General features: G+C 38.9%; 1 protein-coding gene across 1 annotated transcript; it reads right to left on the reverse strand.

Annotated features, from left to right (window-relative positions):
* Nucleotides 1-27,174, reverse strand: RTKN2 (rhotekin 2; the record flags this gene model as incomplete). Its single annotated transcript, XM_084265101.1, has 11 exons — nt 1-506; nt 2,000-2,107; nt 4,029-4,194; nt 10,849-10,980; nt 11,972-12,078; nt 13,570-13,664; nt 18,154-18,354; nt 19,890-20,007; nt 20,929-20,982; nt 24,949-24,998; nt 27,014-27,174. The coding sequence occupies 11 exons, from the start codon at nt 27,172-27,174 to the stop codon at nt 1-3; spliced, it is 1,698 nt and encodes a 565-aa protein (XP_084121227.1).

Here is a 27,174-nt window from a genome sequence, read left to right on the forward strand (position 1 = left end):
CTATCTAGGGGTCAGCACCGGCTTGGTTCCAGACTTCATCTTGTTAACCAATGAAACAGGATTCCCACAGCCAGCTAAACTGCTTTTTTGACAAGGACCTGTTTTTCGAGGAGCAGCGATGGGTGTCTGCAACTGCTGCATTTTCACAGGCAGCTTTGAACCCAAGGCAGAACTACTGGCAGATGTGCAGTCAGACTTCTCCTGGTTCTCTTTGCCCAATTGCTCAGGGTTGGCCTGTGCTTTTGCACTGTAGAGTGCCTTATCAGAGGGTGGAGACAGAGCTCTTCTTTTCTTGCCTTTGCTGTCATTAGGACTCATAGCATCTCTCTTTGGGCCCAGGTACCTGTTTTTCTGAACAGCCATCTCATGAGATCCATCAAAGAACGAAGCCCATAAGGAAGATGCAGGCTCTTTTTGATGGCCAAGCAGGAACTCACCATCAGTCTCTTCGATTTTTCTTTGTATGATATCAGCTAAGCCCTCGTGTTTCACTGGAGAATCAATGCCTGTAGTTTTAAGGGAGAGCAATTAACTCAGATTGAAATGCTACTAAACAATTTGACCACTACCTATTTCATTATTATTATTCAGAATACAAAACTCTTAACACTGTCTCCTGGAGTTTGGACTACTGTTAAGAGGATGTAATCTTTTCCATTTCATCCATTAATACGCTTTCAAAGAGAGAACTGAGGTGACAGTCGACATTGAGGCAACAGGGTAAGCACTGATATTTCTTTCCAAGTAGAAAAAAATAATTTACTGCTAGGAAACCTATGGGTGTTAGATATTAAACATATTTTGTTGTACAGTGCTTTGAAAACTGTTTCACAGAAGGCTCCTGACTAAGTATTCTTGTGCCTCTAGCCTGCAGAAAACAGGACATCTTCACATCTATCATTTTTCTTTATGTGCTTTAAGACTCTCACAACCCCATTTCTTATCCCTTATATTGAGTTTTCTATGTATACTGCAGTAATAGTAGCCTCTGAAACAGTAGCAATCTTTTCTAGTGCAGGCCACACATAAATAACACATTAATAATCTTCAACACGTTTATTAAAAAAAAAACCCATTTTAATCCTCTAAGTAAGCAGGGGAAAAAAATGGTATATTAAGAGTGAAACAGAGTTTGTGTTCTGCTCACAGCTGTACTGGAGCATAGGTAGAATTATGCTACAGCATTACCTTGGTAAAACTTCTACATAGTTTATTTACTGCCTTTCTGCTCTGCATTCATAGCTTAGATAGGACTCTCTTGACTGTTCAGCGCTCTGATGCATGGTGACTCAGTGACCCACACGGTATTTTGAACATCTTCACAGTCCCAATCTCAAGCAGCAAGCAAGAAGGCAGGCATTTAGAATTGTACAGTATTTCGCAGCCAATACTGCACTGGACCCATTAAAACAAAGTGACCTACTTTTTCTAGTCTATAAATATTATTTCTGTAATGAAACTATTAAAATAATCTTGCTGCATACCATTTTGCTCTGTAAAAATAGAAGTCTCAAATATGTGCTAGACAGATTTTCCAAGCGTATTTTTCAACATCATTACCAGAGGCCAAACAACAGGTAAGCTATGCTAGCTAAGCCTTTAAATAGCTTTGAGAACAGCAAATTAATTTCGTGCAACTAGTTAAAGCTATTGTCAGTTTGCAAACCAAACTATTTTACCTTTATGTTTCCTGAGCTTTACACTGCTCTTAGGATGAATGTTTATTTCCAGTGACAGCTTTTTTGAATGTGTTCAGGGCTTTCTAGCTGCAGTCCAGATGGCAGATTTTTTGGCTCAAGGTATAAAAATCTATTCATTATTTGTGCTGTTACAAATTCAGATTTCATATGAACTCCTTGGTATGCAATTATGTTGCTCTTTCATTGTCTGAAGTGCCCTCGAAAAAACTCAGTGTTTCAACATCAACACCAGAAGCCATTTGAGCACAGACAATGTTGTTTCTGTTACCCTGCAACTTGAAAAGACAAATCCCACTTACTCATATCATGGTAGACGGAGGTCGCTTCTTTTGTCAAGAACAAAGGTGGTTTCCGTGGTGACATAATCTCAATTTTCATAAGTTCTTCACAACAATGTTTCCACTGGCCTGAGAGAGAAAAGAACAATGACTGGAACTTAAACACTTCAGCTTGAAAAAAACTGAAGGTATTAGGTGGTGTTAGGGAACTATTTCCAAAGCGATGCTAAACAGCAGCATTCACTTTTGTGTAGCTCAGGATGCATTTGTATTTTTAACTCTCCACTCATTCCCTTCGCACAAAGGTTACAAGCTACTACCGTCAAGCATCCCAGCAAGACTGTTACATTATGAAGGTTAAAGATCATAATTCTTCTTCAAATTCCCCAACACAGTATAAATTCATCAAAACCCTCTAAAAATATATAGTTATACACACACATAGTTTAAGGTTAGAGAAGCTTCATGAAGTTACTGGGACAACCTCCAATATACTGCAGGCTGGGTGTTACACAACCACGTTACAATGTTATAGTAAAGGAAGTTCTCTCTTAATAGATGATAACTTGCCTTTTATCCCTTAGCAGACAAGGAAACCTCTTTTTCTATTAATAGATTTTTTGACCTTAAGGAAAACAAGACACAGTAAAATGACTTTGTTCATAACAATCATTCCAAGTTTTCTGAGCACATTAATTAAGAGAATTTTAGAACCAGGGAAGAAAAAAGGCATCTAAATGCCAAGTGACCCATTTTTTTCTGAACCCAAGTAATGTGTCTCAAAAATCCATGGGTATTCTATCTATAATGAATAAGTCGTCATTCTTTTACCCCACTCTATGGCTAATTTAAAGAGGAAGCCCTAGTTTTTGCTTGGTGTGTTTCTTTAATTGATAGAGCCTTTCCTCACTGTAAAGCAGAGCTAGAAAGAACCAGAAATACCAACTACAATACTAAGTATCTGCAATCCCAATACACTGATTTTATTGGTGTGGCTTCTGACTAAAGACTGATATTTCATTATTGACCCGTTTCTGTTTTCCAACCCGATAAAAATGACTATCAGGAGCCAACTATACCTTGTCAGTGACAGCATAACCGACAGTTGTTCCTCACCTTTAATAACCCCACAAGTCAAACTATTAGAGCAGAGGAAAAAGACAAATTAATGTATGTAGTTCTTACTAAAAAAAAAAATACTGGCTGTTAAACAAGCAACACAGTGCAACTGCTTCGATACTATTTCAATGGCTTACACCAATAAATGAGTTTCTTCTTTCATGTAAGAACAGCGTTGTTCCAGAGGTTAGCCAAAGGATCCAAACATCAATTTATCATCCCAATTACTTCTCTGTTAGAAAGCCTCAGGTAGGGCTTTTACCAGGTTCAAGTAAGCAGCGTGTATTTGCAGGACTGGATTGGAGCGTGCTTCTGTGAGCACGTTCCCATGTAACAAGGGGTACCAAAACCTGAGAACTGCCACCAGAATCAAGTAATCCCTAATGCAACAAGTTGCAATTTAATTCATCAGTAACACTGCTGAGCAAGGAAGTCCTGTACACACGTGCCCACTTGCAAGGGCTGGCTGAATCTACATGCTAGCCAGGGCCCCAAATGAATCCAGCCAGGATCCTCATTGCTTCTCACCAGGTCTTCCACACCCAGAGGTTTCATGCTTGCAGAACTTTAGAAAACTGGTATACCACTGGTAGGGTGACCAGGTAGAGGTGGACTCATCCTGCTACAGCAGAACCCAGCAGTCCTCAAAAATAAAAATAAATTACCTAGAACACCGCTAAGAGAGACCAAGTTCTGAGATGAATGGACATATTCTGCTTCTGGTTTCCTGCAAAAACCTGGACTGAACACGTGGTTTAGTAAAATAGTTTAGACCACCACCCAATATTATCCCAAAGAACATTCTCCTTCTCACGAGCCTTGCAAATAAAGGCCTATGAGGCAATTCTAATCTACAGTGTTCAAGGATCCCTTTTATGTTGCCTAACACCCCACTCAGAGGACATGCTGCCAGAGCTGCCTGCTTACTTACTCAGATCATAGAAATGCTGCCAGAAAGCCTCCATCCACTTATGAAGTTCATCCCTACTGTCAGTAGCAAAAAGTTGCATCACAGCCTCTCCAGATACAGGGTTGATAACAGAGAAGGTATTAGTTCTTCTCTTCGAGTCCTTATCCACAGCTCGAATTCTGGTTTCCTAGGAACGACAAATTGTAGCAATGAGTTACTGCTTCAGCTCCACACTGGAATTATGCCCACTGATAGTGTAAGGGAGGTATCAACTGCCATCATTTGGCTTTTTATCTAATACAGATTCTTTTCTAATTAAAAAAACCCCAAAACACTAATATCAAGAACTGCTTATAAAAATATTTTCTCATAAAGCTACTGAAACAGCATAAAATATGAAAACTAAGGGACTGGAGCACTACTGTTACAGTTCATCTCTGAATTGCAGAATGCGTGTTTCATGTCTCCCCCACCCCTCTGCCTTCACCAGCCCATCTTGCACTGCTCATCCTTTTCCACAGCAGTTCAGTGAATAATCTAACACACCACCAAGCGGCTCTTTCTCTGAACTCTTCAGCTGGACAGTGTTACAGCTACTATTTGGGTCTCCTACTGTACTTCTGTAGGCCATTGTTTATGCAGTGTATTCTAATTTCGTGTCTATTTTATGCTTCTCTCAGTGAATCAGGACATCCAGTGACAGGAAAATGAAAAAGAGACTTATCTAGTCCATACATAAAGGGGCATTTGTAGCAGCTACCCATACAGTTCTGCTAGAATTGATTTCCAGCATGAGAGGGCATTTTGCTCTAATATTGAAAAAATAATAAATCCTGTTTGTCATTTCAAAATCAACGTGTTAGTTTGGCCTTAGCAAAGGCCAGCTACACAGAAACAACTAAGAACTCAGATGAAAAGTATACGGTAAGTCTATCAAATTTCTTCAGCTGATGTTAGAAAGGCTCTCAATTACACAGCAGCCAAGATTTCCCCTTCTGTTTGGAGACATAGTTCAATTGATTTTTAAAATCTAGATTAGATTCAGCAGTAGTTTCACAGTATCTGGTTTCTTTGTTATGGCATTACTGCAATAAAACAAGCAAACAATTTAGCTGTGAGTGTAAAATACTGAAACATTTTTAGTAATAGTCTGATAAAACACAAGTGAAAAAGTTTCCAGAACACAATTGGTCAACACTGCTGTTCATCAGAACATGATGAACAAATTAAACTAACCTTGCTTTGTTCGCAAAGGTAAAAGTAGAAACCCTGGGAATATCTTTGCATATACAACTCAACCAGACTGAACAAGAATTGGGCTATTATGACACTGCTCTTAAAAGGATTTTTGGCATACCCAGGAGAACAGCATAGCCCCCGATCCTGACAGGATGAGGAGCTTTGGCGCCGGGGAGCCAGCCGGCACCCTACCACTGGTCAGCCCTGGAGCCTGGCAGGACACAGAGGAAGCCACCCGTCAGCACCCTCCTGCCGCTCATGGACTCCTGCTCTCATGGGGAGCACCCCAGGTTTTGAAGGAACCCAACAACCAGCTCCACGCTGTGTTCAAGTGTCTCCTGTCTGGTTGGACAGTGAACCGGACCACAAAGGTGGCCTCAGGGTATTCCTCAACACGCAGTGGGGACAGATCAACCATCTTGCTTTTTACACAATTCAAATGTCAAACATCTGCTAAAGATGTTAAACATACACCGACAGAAATTAAATTTACACATAGGATCCCAGGGGGATATGCCTAGTTCTGATACTCAGACAAACAAAAATCATTCTACAGAACGTTCCCCAGATTTTAAATGCATTACTGAAGTAACCGTCTGAAATACCAACAGCTGCTTGTAGCATATCTGATGGATATGCTCATTTAAATTCTTCTGTCTAAAAATAGGAGATGAAGTAATTCATCCATAAGTGCTCTATATCCCATTAACTCAGGTAACCATAGATACCAGCAAAAAAATTAAATCAAATAGATTAACATTTGACAGGTAAGAACTTCAAGCATACCATACACACAAGTTTATTTAATGATGTTTGCTGCAGGTTTTATCCCACAACTGTGGTATTATTCAAAGGAGATAAAACCTCCAGCAACAATCCATAGGTGATGCTTGAATATTTAAGAAGCAATACAAGATACCGTTACAGTAACGGGCTGATGAATGTTCCAAGCTTGGGTGAATTGCACTACATGCCCAGTTCTACTTACTAAAAAACTAATGTAATAAAAAAAAACACAAGCAGAAAACACCCCCAAACCAATGCCACCCCACAAAACAGCCACCAAAAAATGTGTTTTAAGGAACCATGTTATAAGAATGCTCAACCTTTCAGTCTTACAGGCAACTGAACCAACTCTGCTACAGATATTGTAAAAACCAAAACAACCATTAACAGGAAAAACTGAGTTGATTCTTGAACTCTAATGATTCTTAGAAGCTGAAGCCAGGCTTAAGTCCTATCTGCAGATTTGAGGTTTTTTGAAGGTGGGAAAAGACTAGAAAGGAATTTTTTTTTTTATTTATTTTTAATGTTAATGTCACTACAAACATTTCTTTGGACTTCCCCAAAACAATCTATTATTAATATTATCTGCCTGATAATATTCATCTTTTAAGTAAAAAAGGGGAACAAGAAGAAAAAAAAAAAAAAAAAAGCCTTTTTTATTGCTGGGGAATACTACTTTCCTGCTAAACCAGTCCCAACACACTGAGGAGAAATAGTTATAAAGCTCATTATAAGGTACACCAAAACAAATTACAGTTCTGGAGAAAAATACTGAATAGCCTAAGATGCAGTCCTGCATACCTATTTTAAGCTTAAATCAAGTCACATACAACAAGCTTCCTTCATGTTTTTAGTACCAAAAATAAACCAAGAAGTAACAGAAACACAACATAATCTGTTTGTGTGTTGGTTTCTGCTGTAACAGCAATAATTTCCATGGAGTTTGTTTTAGGCCAGTAGGGAGATGTGGTTAAATTTTAAAAATTATGGCATTCAAATGCATTAACACACAAGACCAGATTCACCAATTCAGCTACAAATATTTTCTCCTTATACCCCTACTGGTTTGTGCACTTGCACTAACGTAACATCACTGTGGCCACTGGACAGTAAGTATAATAGGGAAGAGGATTCCTATGCCATTTCAGCTATCGTGGGTGCAATGCAGCAGTCAAACACCAGAAGATGGTATTATATGACCACCCAGCATTCTGTGCAGCACCAGGGAGCCATAAAGCATAGTTTCCAAACTGCACTGTTGGAGCATATGTGTTATTAGGACTCCTGTATGGGATCTGGGTATTATATCTGCTTCTCCAGCCCACATCCACAATCTCTTTCAAGCAACTGCAGGACTAAACTGAGCAATGTATTGTGAGATACCAGATATTTGGAAGCATTTAGCTAGCCTGTGCTTTTCCAAAGTATTTTCACATGTACAAAGGCTTGTCTAAGCCAACCAGCAGGACAAAGTCCTTATTACAGAGAACACAGACATTTTCAGGGCTGCTCTAGTTTCCCCGCTGCTGGAGTTTCCTGACGCACACAGAGAACGCTGCTCGTGTTGCTGGCTCCCTGAATGTTTATGTGGTCAAGAACTCTTATTCATACCTTCTGTTCCAGCCCAAGGGTGAACTTCTGGGTTCCCTACAAATACTGCACGGTTCCCTCAAAGTTACATTTCCCAATGAACTGCTCTACCTGGCCTAGCTCAGAAGAGATGCTCCAACAAGAACTGTCATTCAAGCAGCCCGCAGAAACACGAGCTTGATTTTGTCCTTTCACTCCCACTACAGTGTTCAGCAGCCAGTCTATGACCCCTGAGCCTATGGCTGCAAACATTTGATGTCCCTCATCCCATTCACGACATGGTTTAGCACAAACACAGAGACAGCTCTGGGACTGCTGCAGTGGGTGGCACCAGAGCTAAGATTGCACCGGTAAAATATGCCAGGAAGGAAGTCACAGGCCTATATTTATTCCAAGCAACGTTGCAGAATTCCTCAAGCTTCAGGCATGCATGGCACCAAAAAAAGGTTTTATAATCTATGACCAGGACACAGAGTAAGTATTCCAAATACTGAGCAGCTAATGTGAACTGCTGGCACACACACCAATTTGCTAAGCTCTCAGGTGCAGGCAAGGTCTTTATTATTCATTTCAAACTAAAGCAAGCTTGGGAAAAAAAAATCTCAGAAATCAGCCCATGAGGAGTATTTCTTGTTCAAATTGGATTCCAGCAAATTTTCTTTGCTACAGAAAATATCATTTCTCTTGCCCTACTTAGTTGTGCAATATAATGTGTTATAATCACATTTAGCTGGAACAATAATAGTAGCGCTTGCATAATAGGAACTGCAGAACCATTCTTGCTCAACAGCTGTAGCAGTGAAGTCATCTGAAGTTGAAGTAATGACTTTGCTGGTCTTAATGGCTTCTTCAAGTCTCCATTCAAAGGGAATGGGAAATAAAGCTATCATTGTGAATATTTTCCAGAGAGTTTCTCATAAATCCAGATGATTTCATTACTTTTCAGAAAGTATCTTTCAATTACATGTAAAGGATCAGCTTCACATTACAAATGAAAATGCCACATATGCAACCAGAAGAGATTTTAGTTAGAACATCTACAGTCGATGTTCAATCTCAACTTTCATTTTGAAATTGCTGTTTCTATAACAACATGAAGCAGACAAGCCCATGTGATTAGTTTGCTTTCATTTAAACTCTAGGAGAAATTCCATAACAAAGGAATCTAATATCTGCAGGCATTAAGGTATTTTCAAGGGAAACTGTTTAAGTAGTAAAATAGCCAAATATGGTTTTAAATGCTTTTTTCTCCTGATTTTAACTTAAATTGAAGAAGAATTCACAGTCGTGCTCTCTAGCAGTCTGACATGTTTCTAAAATGGTGTAATATTTATGTACCTTTGACATAAACTTTAAGGATATTCTGCAAACATATGGATGGTCTCCCAGCAAAGGCTCTTTAAGCTGGATTTTAGGTTCTAAGTGCATTGGCAACTTGGAGGAGCAACACACTTTAGTAAAATATGGTTATGTTAAAAGGAAAAGCAGAACTAGGATACAGACCAACCCCGCCTCCCCCCCCCCAAAAAGGCCCCCAAGATATGAGGTAGCCTGATAGCAAATTATAGAATGTCTAAATCCACATTCTAAAGTGTGACAGTAATATATAAAATTATCTAAAAGTTAAGCATTTCTTACAGTTGGAAAACAAAATTATAGCAAAGGCTGACTAGTGCAATTAAAAGTGACTGAAGAGGGAAGCAACTTAAACCTGCTTAAATATATATCATGGTCTCAGTATTTACTTAATTAAAACCAGCTTTCTGCTAGTGCTGTATTTTTTAACAAAGCCAATTGTTCATGCATTTACGTTAAGGAATCAATTTAAATCTCAGCACACTAAAGCAATGCTAACACGAAGAGGCCACATTGTTGTGCCTAGTTTAAATGTTTGGTTTATATGCAAGTCTCACTCTAGGTGAGAAAGCAGCCCTGTTCTCCAGAAAGCCACCAAAAGCTGATACTGCTGTTGTAAACAATGTTGTAAGGCACTAAAATATTTTGAGGCTTTTTACTAGCCTGTGTTCCTACACATTTCCCAATCATAGCCCGGCCCCTCTCTGGCACCACACAACATTTGCGTAGCCACATAGTGAACTGGGTAAGAGAATGTGTCAAAAGAAACCACAGTTGAAGCCAACCCTCCTCCTGCCCCCAAAGTAAGCTAACTTTAACCCACATCAGCTCCCTTCTCCGATTCATCTGTCAGCTGCCCCAGTGTCTACCCTGGCATAAAGCCGCACAACAGTCTGAACAGGTGACTAGGCAGGAGGAATGTTTCTTTCAGAACTAGTGCTGCCATCAAACGTTCACAGCAGTATCCAGGTTGACCTGTGCTTAGTACAGTTTCCCAACACGTCTATTTGCTTACACGCGAAGAATCCAGCAGTGTCAATTGCTAGTAACCCTAAATTCCTCCGCTCGTCCTTACGTGACACTAAGCCCTTGATGACCGGACCAAAACCAGTTTTTGAAAACATCTGTTCACTCTAATACTCACCATTCTAGAAGGTCCTTCCAATAACATTCCTGAATTGAGCACTTCAATATTACTATAAATTACTTTGGTTTTTAGCCAAACAGTAAATAACATTTTAAGTTCAGGTTTTCAACTCAGCCTTCCTAATCAGGGTATGAAAAGCAACACTAATGTCATCCTAGAGAACAGAACTTCCAAAGTTATTGCACCCTGCACAAAACCAGTATTAAGAAAAGCTGCTTATTTTAAGGCACTAAAATATTTTGAGCAATTTTCCAGCTCTCCTTCTAATTAAGACCGTGGCCAAATAACACACACCAACAAAAAAGCTGTTGTTAAAATTCCACCTTGCTGAGGACAAAAGTCTAGCAGAGCATTAGCTAAGGGACCATATGCAATACATTTCCCAGAGCTGTCTTAGGGAACTGACATACAGCAAGTTACCGCTTTTCCTAAATCAAAACATCCTCCTTTTTACTTCTGTGTTAAGCCAGCCTAATGCAATAGCTGTGGACATAAGTTTGTTCTAAGAAATGTAATGTCCCTGCTAAAAAATTCAGTGCCTCCAATTTCCCTGAAGCATATCCCAATAAAGCATTCTGCAAACCAACACCTGAGAGCCCAGAATTCCTGTAGATAGGTACATCTTAAACCAAAGCCAAAGCCAATCTCCCCCAAAACAAACAAAACCCAAACAAAACAAACCAAGAAATCCAAACAAAACCAAAGCCATACAAGCAATTTTACCTTGTTGACAGAAACTGTCAATGCTGGCTCCAGTTTACCTTCAATTTCTTCTGGTGAGTAGTAACAAAAGAGTTTGCCACCTCTTAGTACACAATACTGCCTCCTCCAGGTAGTTAGGCTTCCTATCATTTGCTAAAGGGAAGAAATAGCCAGAAATTGCCAAACAAACAAGTTAAGAGCATATGACAAGGTACACACAGATCAGCTCTGTGTGATCAAAACTTAGCCATGCTGCATTCTTTCCTAAAACAAAGACTTTCTGTTGCATAAAATTTCAGTCTCACTGATTTTTTTAAGACGTTAGCAACACTTGAAACATCTTTTGGTGCTTTATAGTTTCCACAGCATTATTGCTGCATCACACAGACAATGCAGAACCTGTAGTTCACCTGGAATGAAATTTAGTCTACTGTAAGAAAGCAACCACTTTTATTAGCTACAGGAATTATACAATAAGACAAATAGAAGGAGTGTCTCACTTTGGAAATACACAGTATGTTCAACAAATGTCAGGAACATCTGTCTAGAATTTCCACTTCCTGAAATGACTTTTCTGAACAGCTTTCGTAAGCGCGCTATAGTTTCACAACCAGTTTAAAGTACTCCTGACAAATGACCCAGCCCCTCTGGCCCTCCACTATCACCTTCTAATTTGCCTAGTTGTGCAATGAACCACAAGAAAGCAGTAAACTGAGTTCACATGAATCATTTTTGAAGGGATGAGTTTCAGTAAGGCTCGGTTCACCAGTCCAGATTCACCATGCTGTGACAGGAACTCTTGCGCGAGCACCATGAGAAGCATGTACAAGGATGAGAGCCACAGGATTATTAGAACTGCTGCTGTCAAGCACCAGCCTAAACCACTAACTATACTTGATCTTTACATAACAGCCTAAATAATTTTATTGATAAGTGTGCCAAGGAAACATTTGTTTCTTTACACTTAGCCACTGAAGATGCCGTTTGTAAACACGGCTGAAACAGAATTCTCCCGTTGCTCCCAGTAGAACAGGTGAAAAAATAACAGTTCTCAAGAAACCACTTCAGGTAAATGTTTTAACAATCGACTCTTAGTGACAGCTATTAATGGAAGAGGATGTAAACACAAGCAATGTCATCTTACCTGCTGATTAAGAAATCCTGCCATCATATCCCGAGTCATACAAGAAGGCTGAGCAACTAAACGGCAACACATGTTTCCGTACAGGGGGAGCCAAAAAGAGGATTCCTCTGGGGGAGAAGGCCAGGCATAAGATAAACACTCAGTTCCAAAATATTTGCCCTAAACATATAGTTCAGCTGTCTGGATCCATTTTTACATTAAAGAACTTGAATGAAAAAAATCATTTTTTTAAGTTCAGAGAGAGATTTCATCCTACAGGACTAGACAAAAACCAGGTTTTAGTCTTCAGTAAGTTTAATTAAAAAAAGAATTTCAAGTTAAAATGGAGATTTTTTTCTGCAAGAACAAGGTGCTCTTACATAAAATATAGTTCTAAATCTCATCTCACATCCAGAAGCATTTTTAAGTAAAAAAGTACAATGGACAACTCATCCTAAGCGTGTCCTATCATGGCACACAGCTACATTTACACATGAGCACTTTGCTTCAGATTGTTTTATTATGGCTTAGAAATTGTACCTACCCTGTCTTTAGCACTAGCAGAGCATTTAGGATTCGAAGGAGCTTCTAATGAATTGCAATATCCCTCTTTGATCAGCCCTGCTACATAATAAGCTCTGTCTTCTATATCTAGAAGCAGGTAATAAAACGTTCCATTGAGTTGACTCTGACTTTGGTCATGTTTTAGAAATGTTTGTAATGAACCAAAATATCCAGGTATGTCATTTCTCACCAGGCTAAGTTATGTAAATTAATGACAGAGAAAAGAATTTGAAGAAGAATGAGTATAAAGTACTAATAAAGAAAGGTTTGCAAATACCAAAGATGCTCAGAATTATTCATCCAGCCCTTCAAGGAAAAAATCCACCCCATAAATCTTCAAATCTGTACTTATTCAGAATTAATGAAGTGTAAAGAATGAAATTCTCTTTAAGGTCAAGTTTACCAAAGATAAAAGTTCCCAGAAGCTACTGTGAAAGTCCCGTGTCTTAACAATTCGAGGGTGGCTTCTAGGAGGGACTATCCTTTCAGAAAATAACAAAGTACCACAAACTGTACCCCTGGTATTTAAAAGCATTAGCTTCAGTTGCAGTGTAACTACAGTCCCTGTGTTATCATCTAAGTTGACTGCTGCTGACTTCTGCTGTCCCAGAGCTGAACTACAGTGAGCAATGCAAATTACAAGCACACATCTTTACATCCTGTGTTAAGTCTGGGCCTGAAACAACCTCATTGAACTGAAGCTGTTTTTCTACTTTCCTTCTGACTACAGGAAAACGCTGTTCTTCATTCCAATCCTCCTCCTTGGTTGTGAGGAAGGGGAAATAATTTGAATATAGCTACAGACCAAGATGCAAATGACAGAAGAAACTCCCAGAAGAATTACGTTTTCATCTGGACTTGAAATTTTACTCAACTTATAGTTTATTCAGCCATCTACAGATGCCTGTTTTAGAAGCATTAAAGATTTTATTAAAAGTTGTTCTATATTAAGTATCAAGAAAAACAAGCTCTTTAAGCTCTTGAGTTTACAAAGGAGAGAAATGCAAAACGTTAGTGGTATTTTATTTCCTTAAATTAGTCCCATATGTACTTACCATTTCCTGTAATGGTAAGGTTGTGGGTCCTGAAATTGTCATCAGCACTCTCCAGCCCCAAAGTGGTATATGCCAGCAAACTGTACTTTACTCCACTAGATGCAAAATAAAAGGCACATTTAAGATTTGTTTCACATTGCTCAGGCAGTAATTAAGGGGAGTCTGGACATGCCCGAGGCAACAGAGTTGGGTACAAGGCAGTGCCTGTCAGTGAAAATAGATCGCCACCGTCCAACCTCTTCCTACAGACCCTCATACCCAGGTCTGCCCCACAGCCCACTCATCTGGTTCCTGTATCCTTATCTTTTGTCTCCACCCTCCGCAGATTTTCATCCGGTTCCCTACCACCATACAAATTCCAGGCCAATGTCAGGAGGATTCATCAGGTGGCTCTTTCCACAGCCACGTCTCTTGGACCTGCCAGGGAACCTCTCGCATGGCCACTGCCTGTGAGATGGGCTCAGACTTACTGCCGAGCCAGCAGCTGCCAAGCCCAGGCATAAGGGCTGTGCTCCCCAAGCATTACAGCATCTCACTCTTCTTTCTAGCTGGACACCAAGCAGCTTTTAATCGTTTTACAGCTTTTATTCCTAGGTGTAAATCAATCAGACTTGGTAACAGGTTCAAAAATTGCAATAGTTAATAGAACAACTGATGGCATAAACTTTACCTGAAATTACAGGTTAAAAATTAAAAGGCTGTATACTGCTCCTCTGTGCTGCTCTACTCTTTTGCTTTGCCTGGGTATGCTACACTTTTATAAAGTTGTTTATATTTTTAATACTGTCTAACAGCTTGATTCATCACATGCAGAAATCCTACAGTCAGTTTTGAGGCACAAAGAACCCTCTTATTGTGCTTACAGGCTTCAAAATGTTATATCTTTGTTTGGGATTTTGCCTGGGGTGGGGGAGAAGGAAAAAAAAATTAATAAAAAAACCAAAATCACATTTACAATTCAGCACAGTGCACATGGAATGCAGTTCTCTGAATAAACCAGTATAAATTTGGTACATGTTTAACCTTTTCCCCCAAATACTCTTCAGACCAAGTAACAGATTTACAATCCAGCAATGCAGTAAGAATTCCACCTGGCTAATGGCAGTTTAAACAAAGTTCACAAGAAAACAAATCCCTCAAAAATCACCGACTACCCTCCTTAACAGTATCTAGCATAAGAGCCTTAAAATATCTTCAGCACGGCATGAAATAGCTTGGTGGTATAAAAGGTGAGAGGACACTGCTTAACTAACATCACTAAAAATAGTTTTCTATCATAATATTTTTCAAATGTTGTTTTTCTTAATAGCAGAGTGGGACCATACTGTTTTAAAAATCTTTGTCTCTGCTGAGGAAACAAGGCAGATGCCCACCTAGATCTAAACCTAATGAAAGAGGAAGAGGGAGAAAAGCAGCAAAACATATCAAGAGGGCAATCTGAACAAAAACTCATCAGGATTTGTATATATGCTCTGCTAGACTGTTCTCTAACAAAAGAGTCTCCACTGATTGTGTTTTGCCATTCAGTTGAGCAATACATTTGCCATTCTATTTAAACTGTACCAAAAATTTCAGTTTCTTCTCACAAATAAAACTTCTGTGCTGATTTTAAAGTTACTTTTTTTTTTCCCCTAAAGCATGACTAATTACCACAACTACCTCGCCAAAAAAATTAGCTACTTCACTCTTAAAATATGCTTCACAGCAACATATTCATTCTAAAATATAACGGTCATTCCCTTCAGTCAGCTGAAATATAATTTAGAAAAGTTTTATCTGCAAGTATTTCTCAAATTCAACTGGCTAATCAGGATTGTTGACTTTGTTTTTACCTAACTGCCTTAAACGGCAGTTTCTTTGTATAGCAAAAAATAATCTGCCTGCTGCATCTCACTCAGTACTTTAGGTATCTATAATATCTTTCCACGTAATAACTTTACCTAAGAAAAAAAAAATCAGCTCATTTCCACAACATGCCTGTGGCAAAGGTTCGTTGTTAAATCTGTTTACTGATCAAGAGATAGAGGCACCAACATTGCCACACAGACACTGGCGTGGGAAGGTGTAACTCTATCACCCTTTCCATTGAAGCATATTAATACATCTCAGATTCCAGACTCTGTCTCCAAATATGAAATCCACTGTTAGAAATCCCTATCTTGGTTCACTCATCCAGACAGACAGAGTGGAGAACTTGAGAATCCAAAAAATGAAAAGAGCTGATATGCTCTTGTACTTAAATAATAGAAGGGAAACTTTTTATTACTAAAAATAACCCAACTGTAAGTGAAGCCATTAGATTACAGCATGTACTTCTGGCAAAACAGCACTTCGCGTTTGCCGACTGAAGCCCAGGACATCGAGCTGTGCCTCCAGCCCAGCACAGGACAATACATAGGAGGCAAGCAGAAGCAGCCCATGCACAGGCTAGTCCTGCAAATGAATAAACAGGTACTTCAGGGAGTCTCTCCTATGAGTTAGCTGAAGAGCAACCTGGTTACTCGAATTCAGTAGTACAACTGCACTAAACGTTTTCCTTCTATGATAAATGTAAAAAAGAGAAAAAAAAAGATTAAGCTAGAATGGAAAAGTGAGGTAGGAGAAAGACTGTATAGAAATGAGAAGAGAGCCAGTGTAACTGAAGTTAACCAACCTAAGGACTAAACTTCAGTAAGAGGTTACAAGGCTGACTGTTTCTTCTCTAACCAGGGAGATTTCACAGCCAAGAAGTTGGCCATAGAGGGATCACAGAATTTTCAGAAAATGGAGAACTTCACCCATGCGTGCTCTGAAAAGAGGCCTGTACAAACGAAATCTACAGGGAGAAGTTGTTCATATAATACGGCAAGTTCCCTTTGTTGTTGCAGTTTAATTTCACCTGCTGGACTGGTAAAACTCTCTGGGAATACTTGATAGATCCCTTGTAATCTTGCAATGTCTTCCCCTTTACAAGTGCTACATACCAAGGTCTTACTAACAGGAATCCTAAGGGGATCCTATAAAAAAAATTGACAATTTATTTTCAATTTGCCTATAACAACCCATTTCTTTCCAAGAATCTTTTTTAATTACCCATCAAAGCCATCATTAAACACATCATTGTTCATTCAACTCTGTTAAGAAAGTAACAGTCCCCGTGAGATGATTATTTACGGTAGAAACAAACTTCAAGACAGAAGAAAGCAAAATATAGTCACAACTGAGAAAGCAAAACCCAATGAAGGAGGCAGCTGTTTAGACTGCCTACCGAGGCCTCTTCCTTAAAAGACAGGCAATCTGCAGTCAAACAAGTATGGGCAGCAAATAAGCTTGTGGTTTTATCTGAAGCAAACTGTATCTAATGACAGCGTGTCACTACCTAACTGGAGCTCATGGAAAGCACAGCCACCCGAGGTGGTGTGGATGGAAAGATACATCATCAGTAGGTGGAATGCAGTGGAAAGTCAGTGATGAAATTTGCTCTGCTCTGTGGACAAGATCTCTTGAATGCATATTTCTCACTGAGAGAATAAGATCAGTTGGACAAAGATAGAATATGTTTAAATGTTTCCTTTTAAAATCCATGCAGAGATATATAAAGCTAGACTAAGACTACACTCAGCACCTGGCAGGAATTAGGCATTGATTCTTTACTGTTCAGCTGCCAAAAGAGAAGCAGTTCCTTGAAAAAAATTGCTTTCTAAAAAAATAATAAAATCAATATTTGTAGTATTTACAATTTAGGTACTTGGCCTGCTTAAATCCCAATGAAATTAAAGTAGCTGGGAAATATTAGTAGGCAGTTAACTTCATTAAAAATGCATGAAAGTCTTCAGCTCATTTTTAAAAGGAAACGGGTAAATTACTGGGAACAGCACTTTACTTCTATGAACACTGAAAACCAGTAAGTCATTTTAAAACATTCTGTGCTAAAGTCAATTAAGAAAACTCCTGTTGAGCAGCTTGTAACTGTAAAGTGCCTTTGACAGTGCAGAGTTTTACCGAAAAGCCAGCAAGGGGCATGGCCCCCACATTCAGAGCACACACCCTCACCTGGAACCCTGACACAGCAAACAGCTTCATTAGGGGAGAGGGTACAAGAGAAGTTTCTCCTCCCTGCAGACCACACATCTGTATTTCACACAACTTATAACTTTTAGACAGGTCTACCTGTCAAGGATGAGCAAAATTGGCTAGGTACAAAAATAATATGGAAGAAGAGAGCAAGTGGGAAAGGGGAGAAGGAAAGGTAGACAGACAGGGGATACAGACTTCTCATACAAGCTCAATTTCCTCCAGAGATCAGACTGCAAATATTCTAGAGCCTGTAATAACAGTGGATTTAACAGCTAGCTCACTGTATAGCAGAAAAACAAAGCTTTCTCATGTGTTTGAAGATCAGAACCAGGCCCCAAGCCTGAGTGACATGGTTGGAATTCACACCTACTCTCTCATTTCCTGTTTAAAATGTAAATTTGTTTCAACTTGGGTAAGTACAGAAATAATCCCTTTCTTGGCAATTTTCAAAAAAAAAAATTTACAACATACTAGGTTTATTTCTATTTTTAAAATGATAAAACCAGAATATCAATACAGATGGCTTACTGGATGACTGGATCAGCAGGCAAAAGGGACTCAGTGCTGTCTTCTTCCAGGATAGCTTTGAGTTTCTTTCCTGTAGCTTTGCTGAGGCATGTTTTAAGCTTCTTCGCTAGTTTCTTAGGAGTGTTTGTTACGCATAAAGACTCCTCTATACAGCAACTATACACTTCAACCTTCAGCTGGAAATCTGGTCCTGCTTCATCACTGAAGAGGAGGGGGGGCGAGGAGAAAATTTCAGAGCATTTGTTAATGAACTGCAGCAAGGAATGTTGCTGCTACTACATACATTAAATAACATATTTCTGACCAAGAGAAGGAATGCCATAAGATTCAGGCAAAGACATGCATTAATATGGAATTAAAGACAAGAGTACACAGCAGCAACTTAGTGTTGCAGCTATGAGATGGATGTTATAATTCAACCATAAACAACTGCAAACAGGAAATTCAATGTTTAGGTTAAGAACTGAAAAACCCCCCCCATGTTATGGAAATACACAGGCAAGACATTCAAACACACTTAAATCTGCCCTCTACTGTTATGCAAAAATCAGATGAGTGAAAGCCTATCCATGCTCATGGTCCTAAATTAGAGAGAACTGCTTTAAAGATATCTTAGTACACCCCATCTCCTTCATATCATTACACATAATCCTTTCTCACAACCCCCAAAGCCTGTCATTCATAACTTAACTCCCCATCACTGTATTCCGCTGCCCACAGCTTATGCTTTCTCCATTCTCAATACTATAGATTCTCTTGTTTTCAAGCTTAGTCATCAAACCAGAAGCCTATAATGTCATCTTTCAGGTTCAAATCATGTCATGACACAGATGCCCGTGTCAAAATCATCCCAAAGGCTTTAACAAAATGTCTGTCTTTATCTTGGAGGATACAAGGCAAGTTAGAGTGCCATTTCTGCTTTTGTTGCAGTATTTCACAGAAAGTTATAATGGCCAGCTCTCATGTCTTTGAAAAAGCAGTGTTAAATCTTTGCCCCCACCCCAACTTGTTTAAGAGAGTTTAAAATGTGGTTTAAAGATCCACTCCCTCTCAGCCACTCAGTTTTCAGGATCCTGATTTAAAGTTTTCAGTAGTTGTAGCTTTCCAGTCAGTCTTCCTCAGGAGACTGAATATAAATTGCTAATATGAAAAAATAAAGCGGGGTGGAGTGGAGTTAAATGACTCTCAGGACTCTCCTGAAAGTGATAAAGCAACAACAACAAAAAAAAAAAAAGTACATGAGGACACCTTTCTGCTCTTTTCCAGGTAACTTTTAAAGATAAGTGAATGATTTTCTGTCTAGTATTCTTCAATGGGAAGGACAGTAGCTGTAGCACACGCCTGTACAGGTGGAACAGCACATGTGGTATGAAAAGAGACCCACCCTAGCCTGTGGTATGGGATAATATGTGCAAGGTTCATGCCTGTACTTTCATAATGCTTTCAGGTGTCAGTATAAATTTACTGCTATCCTTCAGGTACAAGTTTATCTCTGTATAAAACGATAAACGCTTCAGCATGGCAAAAATTAAAAGCAATACAGCATTGTTCTATACAAAAACCCCAACATTCCAGAGGTGGGGATCCACCACCCACTGAAGTTAACAGGACCAATTCCTTTGCCCACAGAAAAACCCGGTGGACCTCAGCAAATCTTAATTCATCACTACACACCCTTTCAAAGGCAAACCAGCAGTATTTGTACTTCATTCAAGAGAAAAATCAATTATACTCACAATATGGTTACATTTTCAAAACAGATATCTGTTATTGCTTTATCCACAACAGCCACCTCTGTATCAAAAACTTCAGCTCCCATTCTGAACAAACAAAAAACCGCGTAGCGTTGTGATGCTGGGGAGAGCCAAAGAAAGGTTTTATTAGCAATATCACATATCACAATGCTAAATGCTTACAGTAAACAAAACTAGAAGAAATGGTATATCAGACCTCTAAGGAATTGTCCTCAAATTCTTCTCACCATAGATTTTCATCATAGAACTTTATGATAATTGAACTTTCAAAGCTGCCACATAGGTAGAACAATATTCAGAGAGCAAAAAATGCCTACCTCTGGGGTTTTTTTCCTCTCAATAATCAGGGGTAGCTTGTGCTGGCAGCTTCAGAAACGTTAGCAAAAATGTAATTTTGTTTAATAGAACTGATATTAAGCAAAAAAACCCCTAACATTTGATCCAAAGCCTGTACCATTTTATGAATGTACTCTACAGGATTAGACAATTTTGACACGCTTAGCCCCTCTGACCCTATAGAAAATCAAAGTGAAATCAATGCCAGGTGACAGCTGGAACAGATTTTGGGATAATCACCATGACACAGCAAAACGCATGCACTTGAAGACTATCCAATAATACACCCAACACCAACAGACAACTTCCATTTACATTTCTTACTGGAAACAGCCTCCAAAATACTCTCTCAAGTGAAGATGAGACATGAAACAACATGTTTAATCAGAAGTCTCTCTGCTATCCACTTAATAATACCACTTCTCTCTTGCTTCCTCTTGAATTTTTCCTCATGAGGACTTTTTAGAGACTAGAGTTTATGCACACGGGACCACAGGACTTTGAACTCACTCAACTTGCTACAGCCAACAACTTCAAGTTAAGAGCAACTAGGCAACAAACAGTAAAGTATGGAGCTACTGAAGGGCTAAAGAAGGGGTTGGAATGAGTATGGGCCTCCCCACTCAATTTAAATTTAGAAGCCTAATCAATTGCTTATCACAGTAGTTCATTACATCTTACATACTTTCTTTATTGCTGAAGTGATCAGAGCCTTTCCACATTAATGGTATTCGAATATCTAAAGGGGAGGAAAAAAAGAAGGAAGGGAAATTAAATTCTAGCCAACACTAGACCTGTGATCAAGTTACAAAAAAGTTTGTTTCTTTTCCAGGTTTTCTGGAGGTAACAGGACCTTCTGCACAAATAACAGCAGTGTAACTATTTCAATATTACTATCCACATCAAAGGAAGTGTCATTAGTTAGTTCAACTTGAAGTGTCATTTTCTTTTAGAAATTGTGCTAGGATAAAGAATATTTTAAATTTCATTTGAAAGTACCTCAAATAACATTTCAGAGTGGCTGCATAAGACAGGTCAGAGCGGTATTCTCAGAACTCAGAGGTTCTGGGCCCACTATTATGCACAGATGCAAATTGAAATTCTGCTTGCCTTGTGCTGGAACCACTCATCCAACTGCAAGAAGAAAAACTTCCTGTTTTAATGGAAAAAACAGGATACTGCAAACATTTAAGTCTTGTTTTCCTAACCACAGAGAAAATATCACTTGTAAACACACTCCCAGTTAGAATTGTCGCAGTTGGCATAAAAAGTTTAGAAATTGTTTTTCAACTCAGAAACGTCCTTCTACTTCAGAACCACAGAAGAGAGGCAATTACAGAACAATTATGTTAAGTCATGCCTGGTTTAATTTTTCCTCCGGTTTTGAGGACTCAGATTCAGACATAATGTGCCTTATTAGTTCCTTATTAAAAGACAAATGCAGTGGGGGCTTTATAAATCCAAAGTTGATTCCTCAAGCACAGCACGATGCAGTTTAGAAATATATGCAATATATTAAGTGACACATGATGGCAGCAGTGAACAGCACTGGCTCAATTAGCTTTGGATAGAAGTCTTCAGTGTAACAAGGTGCATTGTTAATTTTCATACGAGACTGATGGAAAAATTCCACATATAGTATACCAAGATGCAAAACACTAGTGGTATTTTGGCAACAAATTGTCATGTATTCCTACAGGGTTTTACCCACTTCTTGTCAATTGAAGCAAAACTACATATAGTCACTCTTTCAGAAGTAATATTAAATGAATAAGTTATTTTTTATTATATCACGGGACATACATGCTATTTCAATTTTGAAACTTGCAAACTCATCTATTTTAAACGTGCATGAAAACTCATGAATTTTCAATAGCGAACTGCGAGCATACAGCTACAGACTGTTACAACTTCCTTAAAAATCAATGTCACCACATTCTGAAACCGCCTTTCGCTTCTAGAGAGGCATATGCATAGTAAGCATTTTTTAAAATAGGGCTTTTTTTTAAATAAGGAAACAGAAATAGTTCAATTGAAACAGTTACAGAAGTCTCTCACAAACATTAAATATATGTATTTATCTCCATCGAGATACAAAGCACAGACTGTTTCTTTCCTAAAAGACAAAGGTCTTAAATTTACATAAGGATGTGAAAATAGAATTACAGTAAAAGCCTTTTTTCATCTTTAACCATGACAGACTCTGAATGGCAACTTTAATGCACTCACTAGGTCTTGTTAACAATTAGAGTACTAGATTAAAGATGAATTCCCTACGCCACTTTCAATATCACTCCAGGTGAAAAATTTAAACCTTAGTCAGAAAATCATCACAATATAGATAGTCAATTGCTCAAACAAGTTTAACATGATACTTGCAAATCAGTTTTCAAATCATTCTTGAATTGAAAGAGCTGCCATTTATCAAAAACAAAGATCAATTTTCACACCTTAATTTCAGTTACAATTAGCCACAAATCCATGTGGATTCAAATTGGATACATTCAAGCACTACAATTAAGCAGACTTAACAGCAGTGATTCCTTTAAAAAATTACTTTAAATTATGATTATGCTTTTTGATCAACATCTAAGGTATTGTCTCCTGACAAAATGATTGATAACATTATGTAATTTATTCACATACATCAAGGATAAATAAGTAAAAATAATAAGTGTAAAAATCTGTAGCTAAAAGGAACGCACTCCCTGCACAGTATCTGGCAAGACAGTTGCTTTCTGGAGGAGTACATTCCTCAGCACTCTTGCATGGCTGCTCCACAACTTTTGGTGTTGGCCACAAGATGGCACTTTTTTTGGCAATAGTCTATGCTTCCAGCATGTACTGACCAGAGTGATGGATTTGTTTCCCCTAAAAATATCCATTCTGTATCTTCAATTCTGAAATGACATGCCCTGTCATATTCCACGCACTACCACTGGATTCTCGCTTCCAACCTCCCCCAGACCGCTCGGTTATGACATCTCTTGATTCACGCCGCTTGTACTTGCGACTGCGTTCTCAAGGAGACAGGCGCATGCACGTGCACTTTCCAGACACGCGGGGCAGCTCCAGTTGAAGGCTGGCATAGCAAAGGGAGGAAACGCATCGTGCCCAATTTGATACACAAGGATTGAGAAAGATTGGGAAAGAAGAAGAATGGGACACTACAGATGCGAACATACTGCAGCTGCGCAAGCAACCAGGATCCAATTTGGCATGTTAAATGGACACAGGGTAATGGGTCAGAGGACAATGCAAGGAGGAACCAGGGAGGCATGTGTTAATGGCATCTCAGCACCTCCCAGTCATGTGTCTTGCCCAAAGGTTCCTGCCCTTGCCAAGCACGCACACACCTGTCCCCACAATCACTTCTTGTGTGCTTTTCAGGCACACACAGGAAAATAAGGAGTTAATAACAGGTGATCTATAGAAAGCCTACATTAGCACAGGTCAAACATTGAGGCTTTCCTGCTGTAAACTGGACCTGGCTATGCTTCCTGACATGAATATCTGAAGAGAGGTGAGGCACGGTAGCATCCCAACACTCAGAGACTTGAGTTCACAGCGAGGAATTTGATGTCTCCCTCTTTGCCTCGACCTGTGCCATACTTGTGAGGATTACAACCTCCAGTTTGAGAGCTACTGTGTTACTAACAGGGCAGAACCCTTAACAGATGGCATATACTATGAAGTGGTATATTTCACCCTTCTATTGTCTCATCAAAAGAAACTAGATAAATGTTCCGTATCCTAAACGGGTTTTTCATACTAAAAATAGAGTCCTTACCCAAACCTGATTTTCTAAAGACAAACATGTACTATGTTATCCTAAAATCTTCGCTGCTGATAGCTTTATAAATCCGAACAAAGGTGCAACCACAGCACAGACAGGCAAACAGATGCTTTCATCCAACTACCATAAGGAGGAAAGATTGATACTCATTCTGCAAACAGCTGTGCTGGCAGAAAACATTATTGAACCATGTGCTCATCATTCTTCTTCTACTAGAAGTTACCTTGCTTAAAGATATGTCAAAATATGCAGAATTAACTTAAACAGTTGAAGTAGTGAGCCCTTCTGCATTATTTTTAAAGCAGCAGGTCAGGAAGCACAAACAAAGCCAGCAGAACAGTCACAATGAACAACTAGAGGAATGCTGAACATCTGCTACGGGCGTGGGCACACAAAATGTAATTCATAGTGCTGACGTTTGAGAACAGACTAGGAAATAGTGCACCAGCCTACTGCAAATCACCACTAAATATTCTAGTTAACAGTTTGTATTGAAATCATACCATTGTACCTTTGCTGTAGTAATGTAATCTGCATTAACTAAATAACATTTGCATACCAGTTATAATTTTGCCCTTGATTTGTTAGGCATACCCTGTAGGATCACATCAAAGTTTGTCTTTGTGGGGAGAAAAACAAAAAAAAAAAAAAGAGTTATCAGCACATTTACACATATTTAGCTTTGAAATGTATCCCATGTTTAGTGACAACCAGAAAATATATTTCCCACAGTGAAAGTCCACGAAAGTAAAATGGAAATACTGGATAGGCTCTTCAAAAGCACAAGAAGATGTATGCCCCTGAACCACATACACACTCTAAAAATACCAGCCTGTTTGTATAATTCCTGTTCCAAGTTCCTCTCCAGCCAATTAGCTCCTGCAATTAAGTGACTGCCATGCTGCTTACCTGATATAGCAACCTTTGCTCTGCATGCTTCTGTCACATTTTCTGAAGACCTGCCAAAAAGAAGAAAAGAGGTTTGAGATCTGTGCATTTAGGCTTCTAAAACTCAACCCTTTAAACACTAAAAAGTGTCAGGGTTCTCATATTACAGCACATTTCAAGCACTTTTCTTTAGAGTTAAATTTGGTATCTCTGGTTTAAGAGATGAGTCATTAGATTCTTGAGGATAATCTGGAAGATACACCGTCAGTTTTCTTAATTCCCTAAAAGATTTTACTCCAAATCTTATTTAACCCAGGTATTAGGAGACAAGTAGATTCATTTTCCTTGTCTTTTCCAGCTCCTACAGAACCAAATATGCTATCAACTTTTCCCATTCTGTAACACATCAGTGAACAAGCAACTAAATTTATCGGTTCTATTATTGGTTAGAGAATTGCCACCTCCTCTATTAATAGAGACAAATTACAAAATATTGATTGTTAATATTGTGATTTTTACATGCAGGCAGACAGTTTGCTAATTGATGCGCTCTATTGTTACTTGTTATCTACAGGTCAACCTTAAACTGAAGCAAAACAACCTGTAGATAATGAGTAACAATAGAGCGCACTCTACATCCACCACTGCTCCTAACCAAATAAGGTGAAAAGAACATTTCTGGCTGCTACCAGTATCCTGACTTGCAGAGGCAGTTATGTCGTCTTCAGAACTCACAGATTATCAACCCACGTAGCAAGTAGGGGGACAGAATTAACTTGAAAACCCCAGAATTGTCTCTCAGCCATCACCATCTTATCTGGATTAAGCTTTAACCAAATGCACGACCAAAGATACTATCTAAAAGGTAGAGAAGCAACTCTATAGCACACATCTCCTCTAGCAGCCTCTATCAACAGTTCAAAGGACCCCTTAAGACAGAGTTCTAAGCAACACATGACAGACACAGATCAAGTAAACCACAACAGCTGACTATGACTGTAAGAAAACAACAGAACCACTCACATGTATCTCCCAGTACCTCTGCCCCATTCTGGACATGTGCCATCACCATTCTGTGGTCACTGCCATCAGAGACCAGGAGTTGAGTAAACTCAGCATATATACATACTGGTTAGTATTCCATCATTACAAACATAAATAAAAGATGAATCACTATAAAAGGTCTTCATCTCAGTAAGAAAAAGCAATGCAACCTCAATAATTACAAACACCACAAGTTATAGGTGCTTCTTTTCAAAATCACCTTTCATGATAATAGTTGATGTATCAGAAAATGCAGTTTTTTCCTTCAATGAATTTCTCCTGTAAGACCATATCTTTGAAATCAGAAAGTAGCAGAACTGTTCCTATGGATACAATTAATTGAAGCTAAGCACACACTCAAAGAGTTTCTATGCTGAACTGCAATATAATATTTCATTAAAGTAGTAACCTGAGAGCGATAGCGTTTCTGCACCATGATTCTCAACGCTACACCCAAAATATATTCCATTAGGTAAGAAATAACATTGTTCAAATAAACCACGCATAGTTCACCTCACTAGAGTATTAGAACATGAGAATATTTTCAACTGAACTGATTTTTCTTCATATTTATTGTTATTTTTTTATTACTTTGCTGTAGTTAACAGAAGTGGCCAGCAGAGGGTACCAATTAACCACGATGATTCCATCATTAAAGGATCCTCAATAACAATAGGAAGAAAGAAAAGTAGAAATAGACATGTTCTGACTTGGCCTGTTTTGGTTTTGTGCCTTCAGACTTGGTTAGGCACCTTTTGTACACTAAAGCAAATACATCTTTTGTGTTACCTGATATTCCGATGCTGAATTATAGTTTAATGTCAATAATAAAATCTACCCAGAAAAACAGGACTTGAATTTTCTGAAGTAAAAAGATGATACTGGAATGGTCTTAAGTCGTGCTTTAAGGTAGGGGTAATATATGTATGTATGGGGGGTGACAGAGGGGTTTAAATCCACTTTCCATAACAGGCTGCTAAGAAATCATGAAAGTAAAAAGCCTGCTTCATGATGCCCCATTTGAACTTGAGCAGTTACTCACTGTTCTTCCATTCTGCTTGAGACAGGCTCTTCTCTTTGGTTCTGTAGCTCTGTCCTGTATGCACGTATACGAGCATTGCAAACCATCAGGTTTTTAACTGCTTGCAAGAGCTGGTCTTTTTGTGTACTCACTGCAAGTAGCTTACAGATGCCTTCCCGCAT

The sequence above is a fragment of the Gallinula chloropus genome (genome assembly GCF_964237585.1).
Source record: "Gallinula chloropus genome assembly, chromosome: 5".
In the NCBI taxonomy this organism is placed as follows: Eukaryota; Metazoa; Chordata; class Aves; order Gruiformes; family Rallidae; genus Gallinula; species Gallinula chloropus.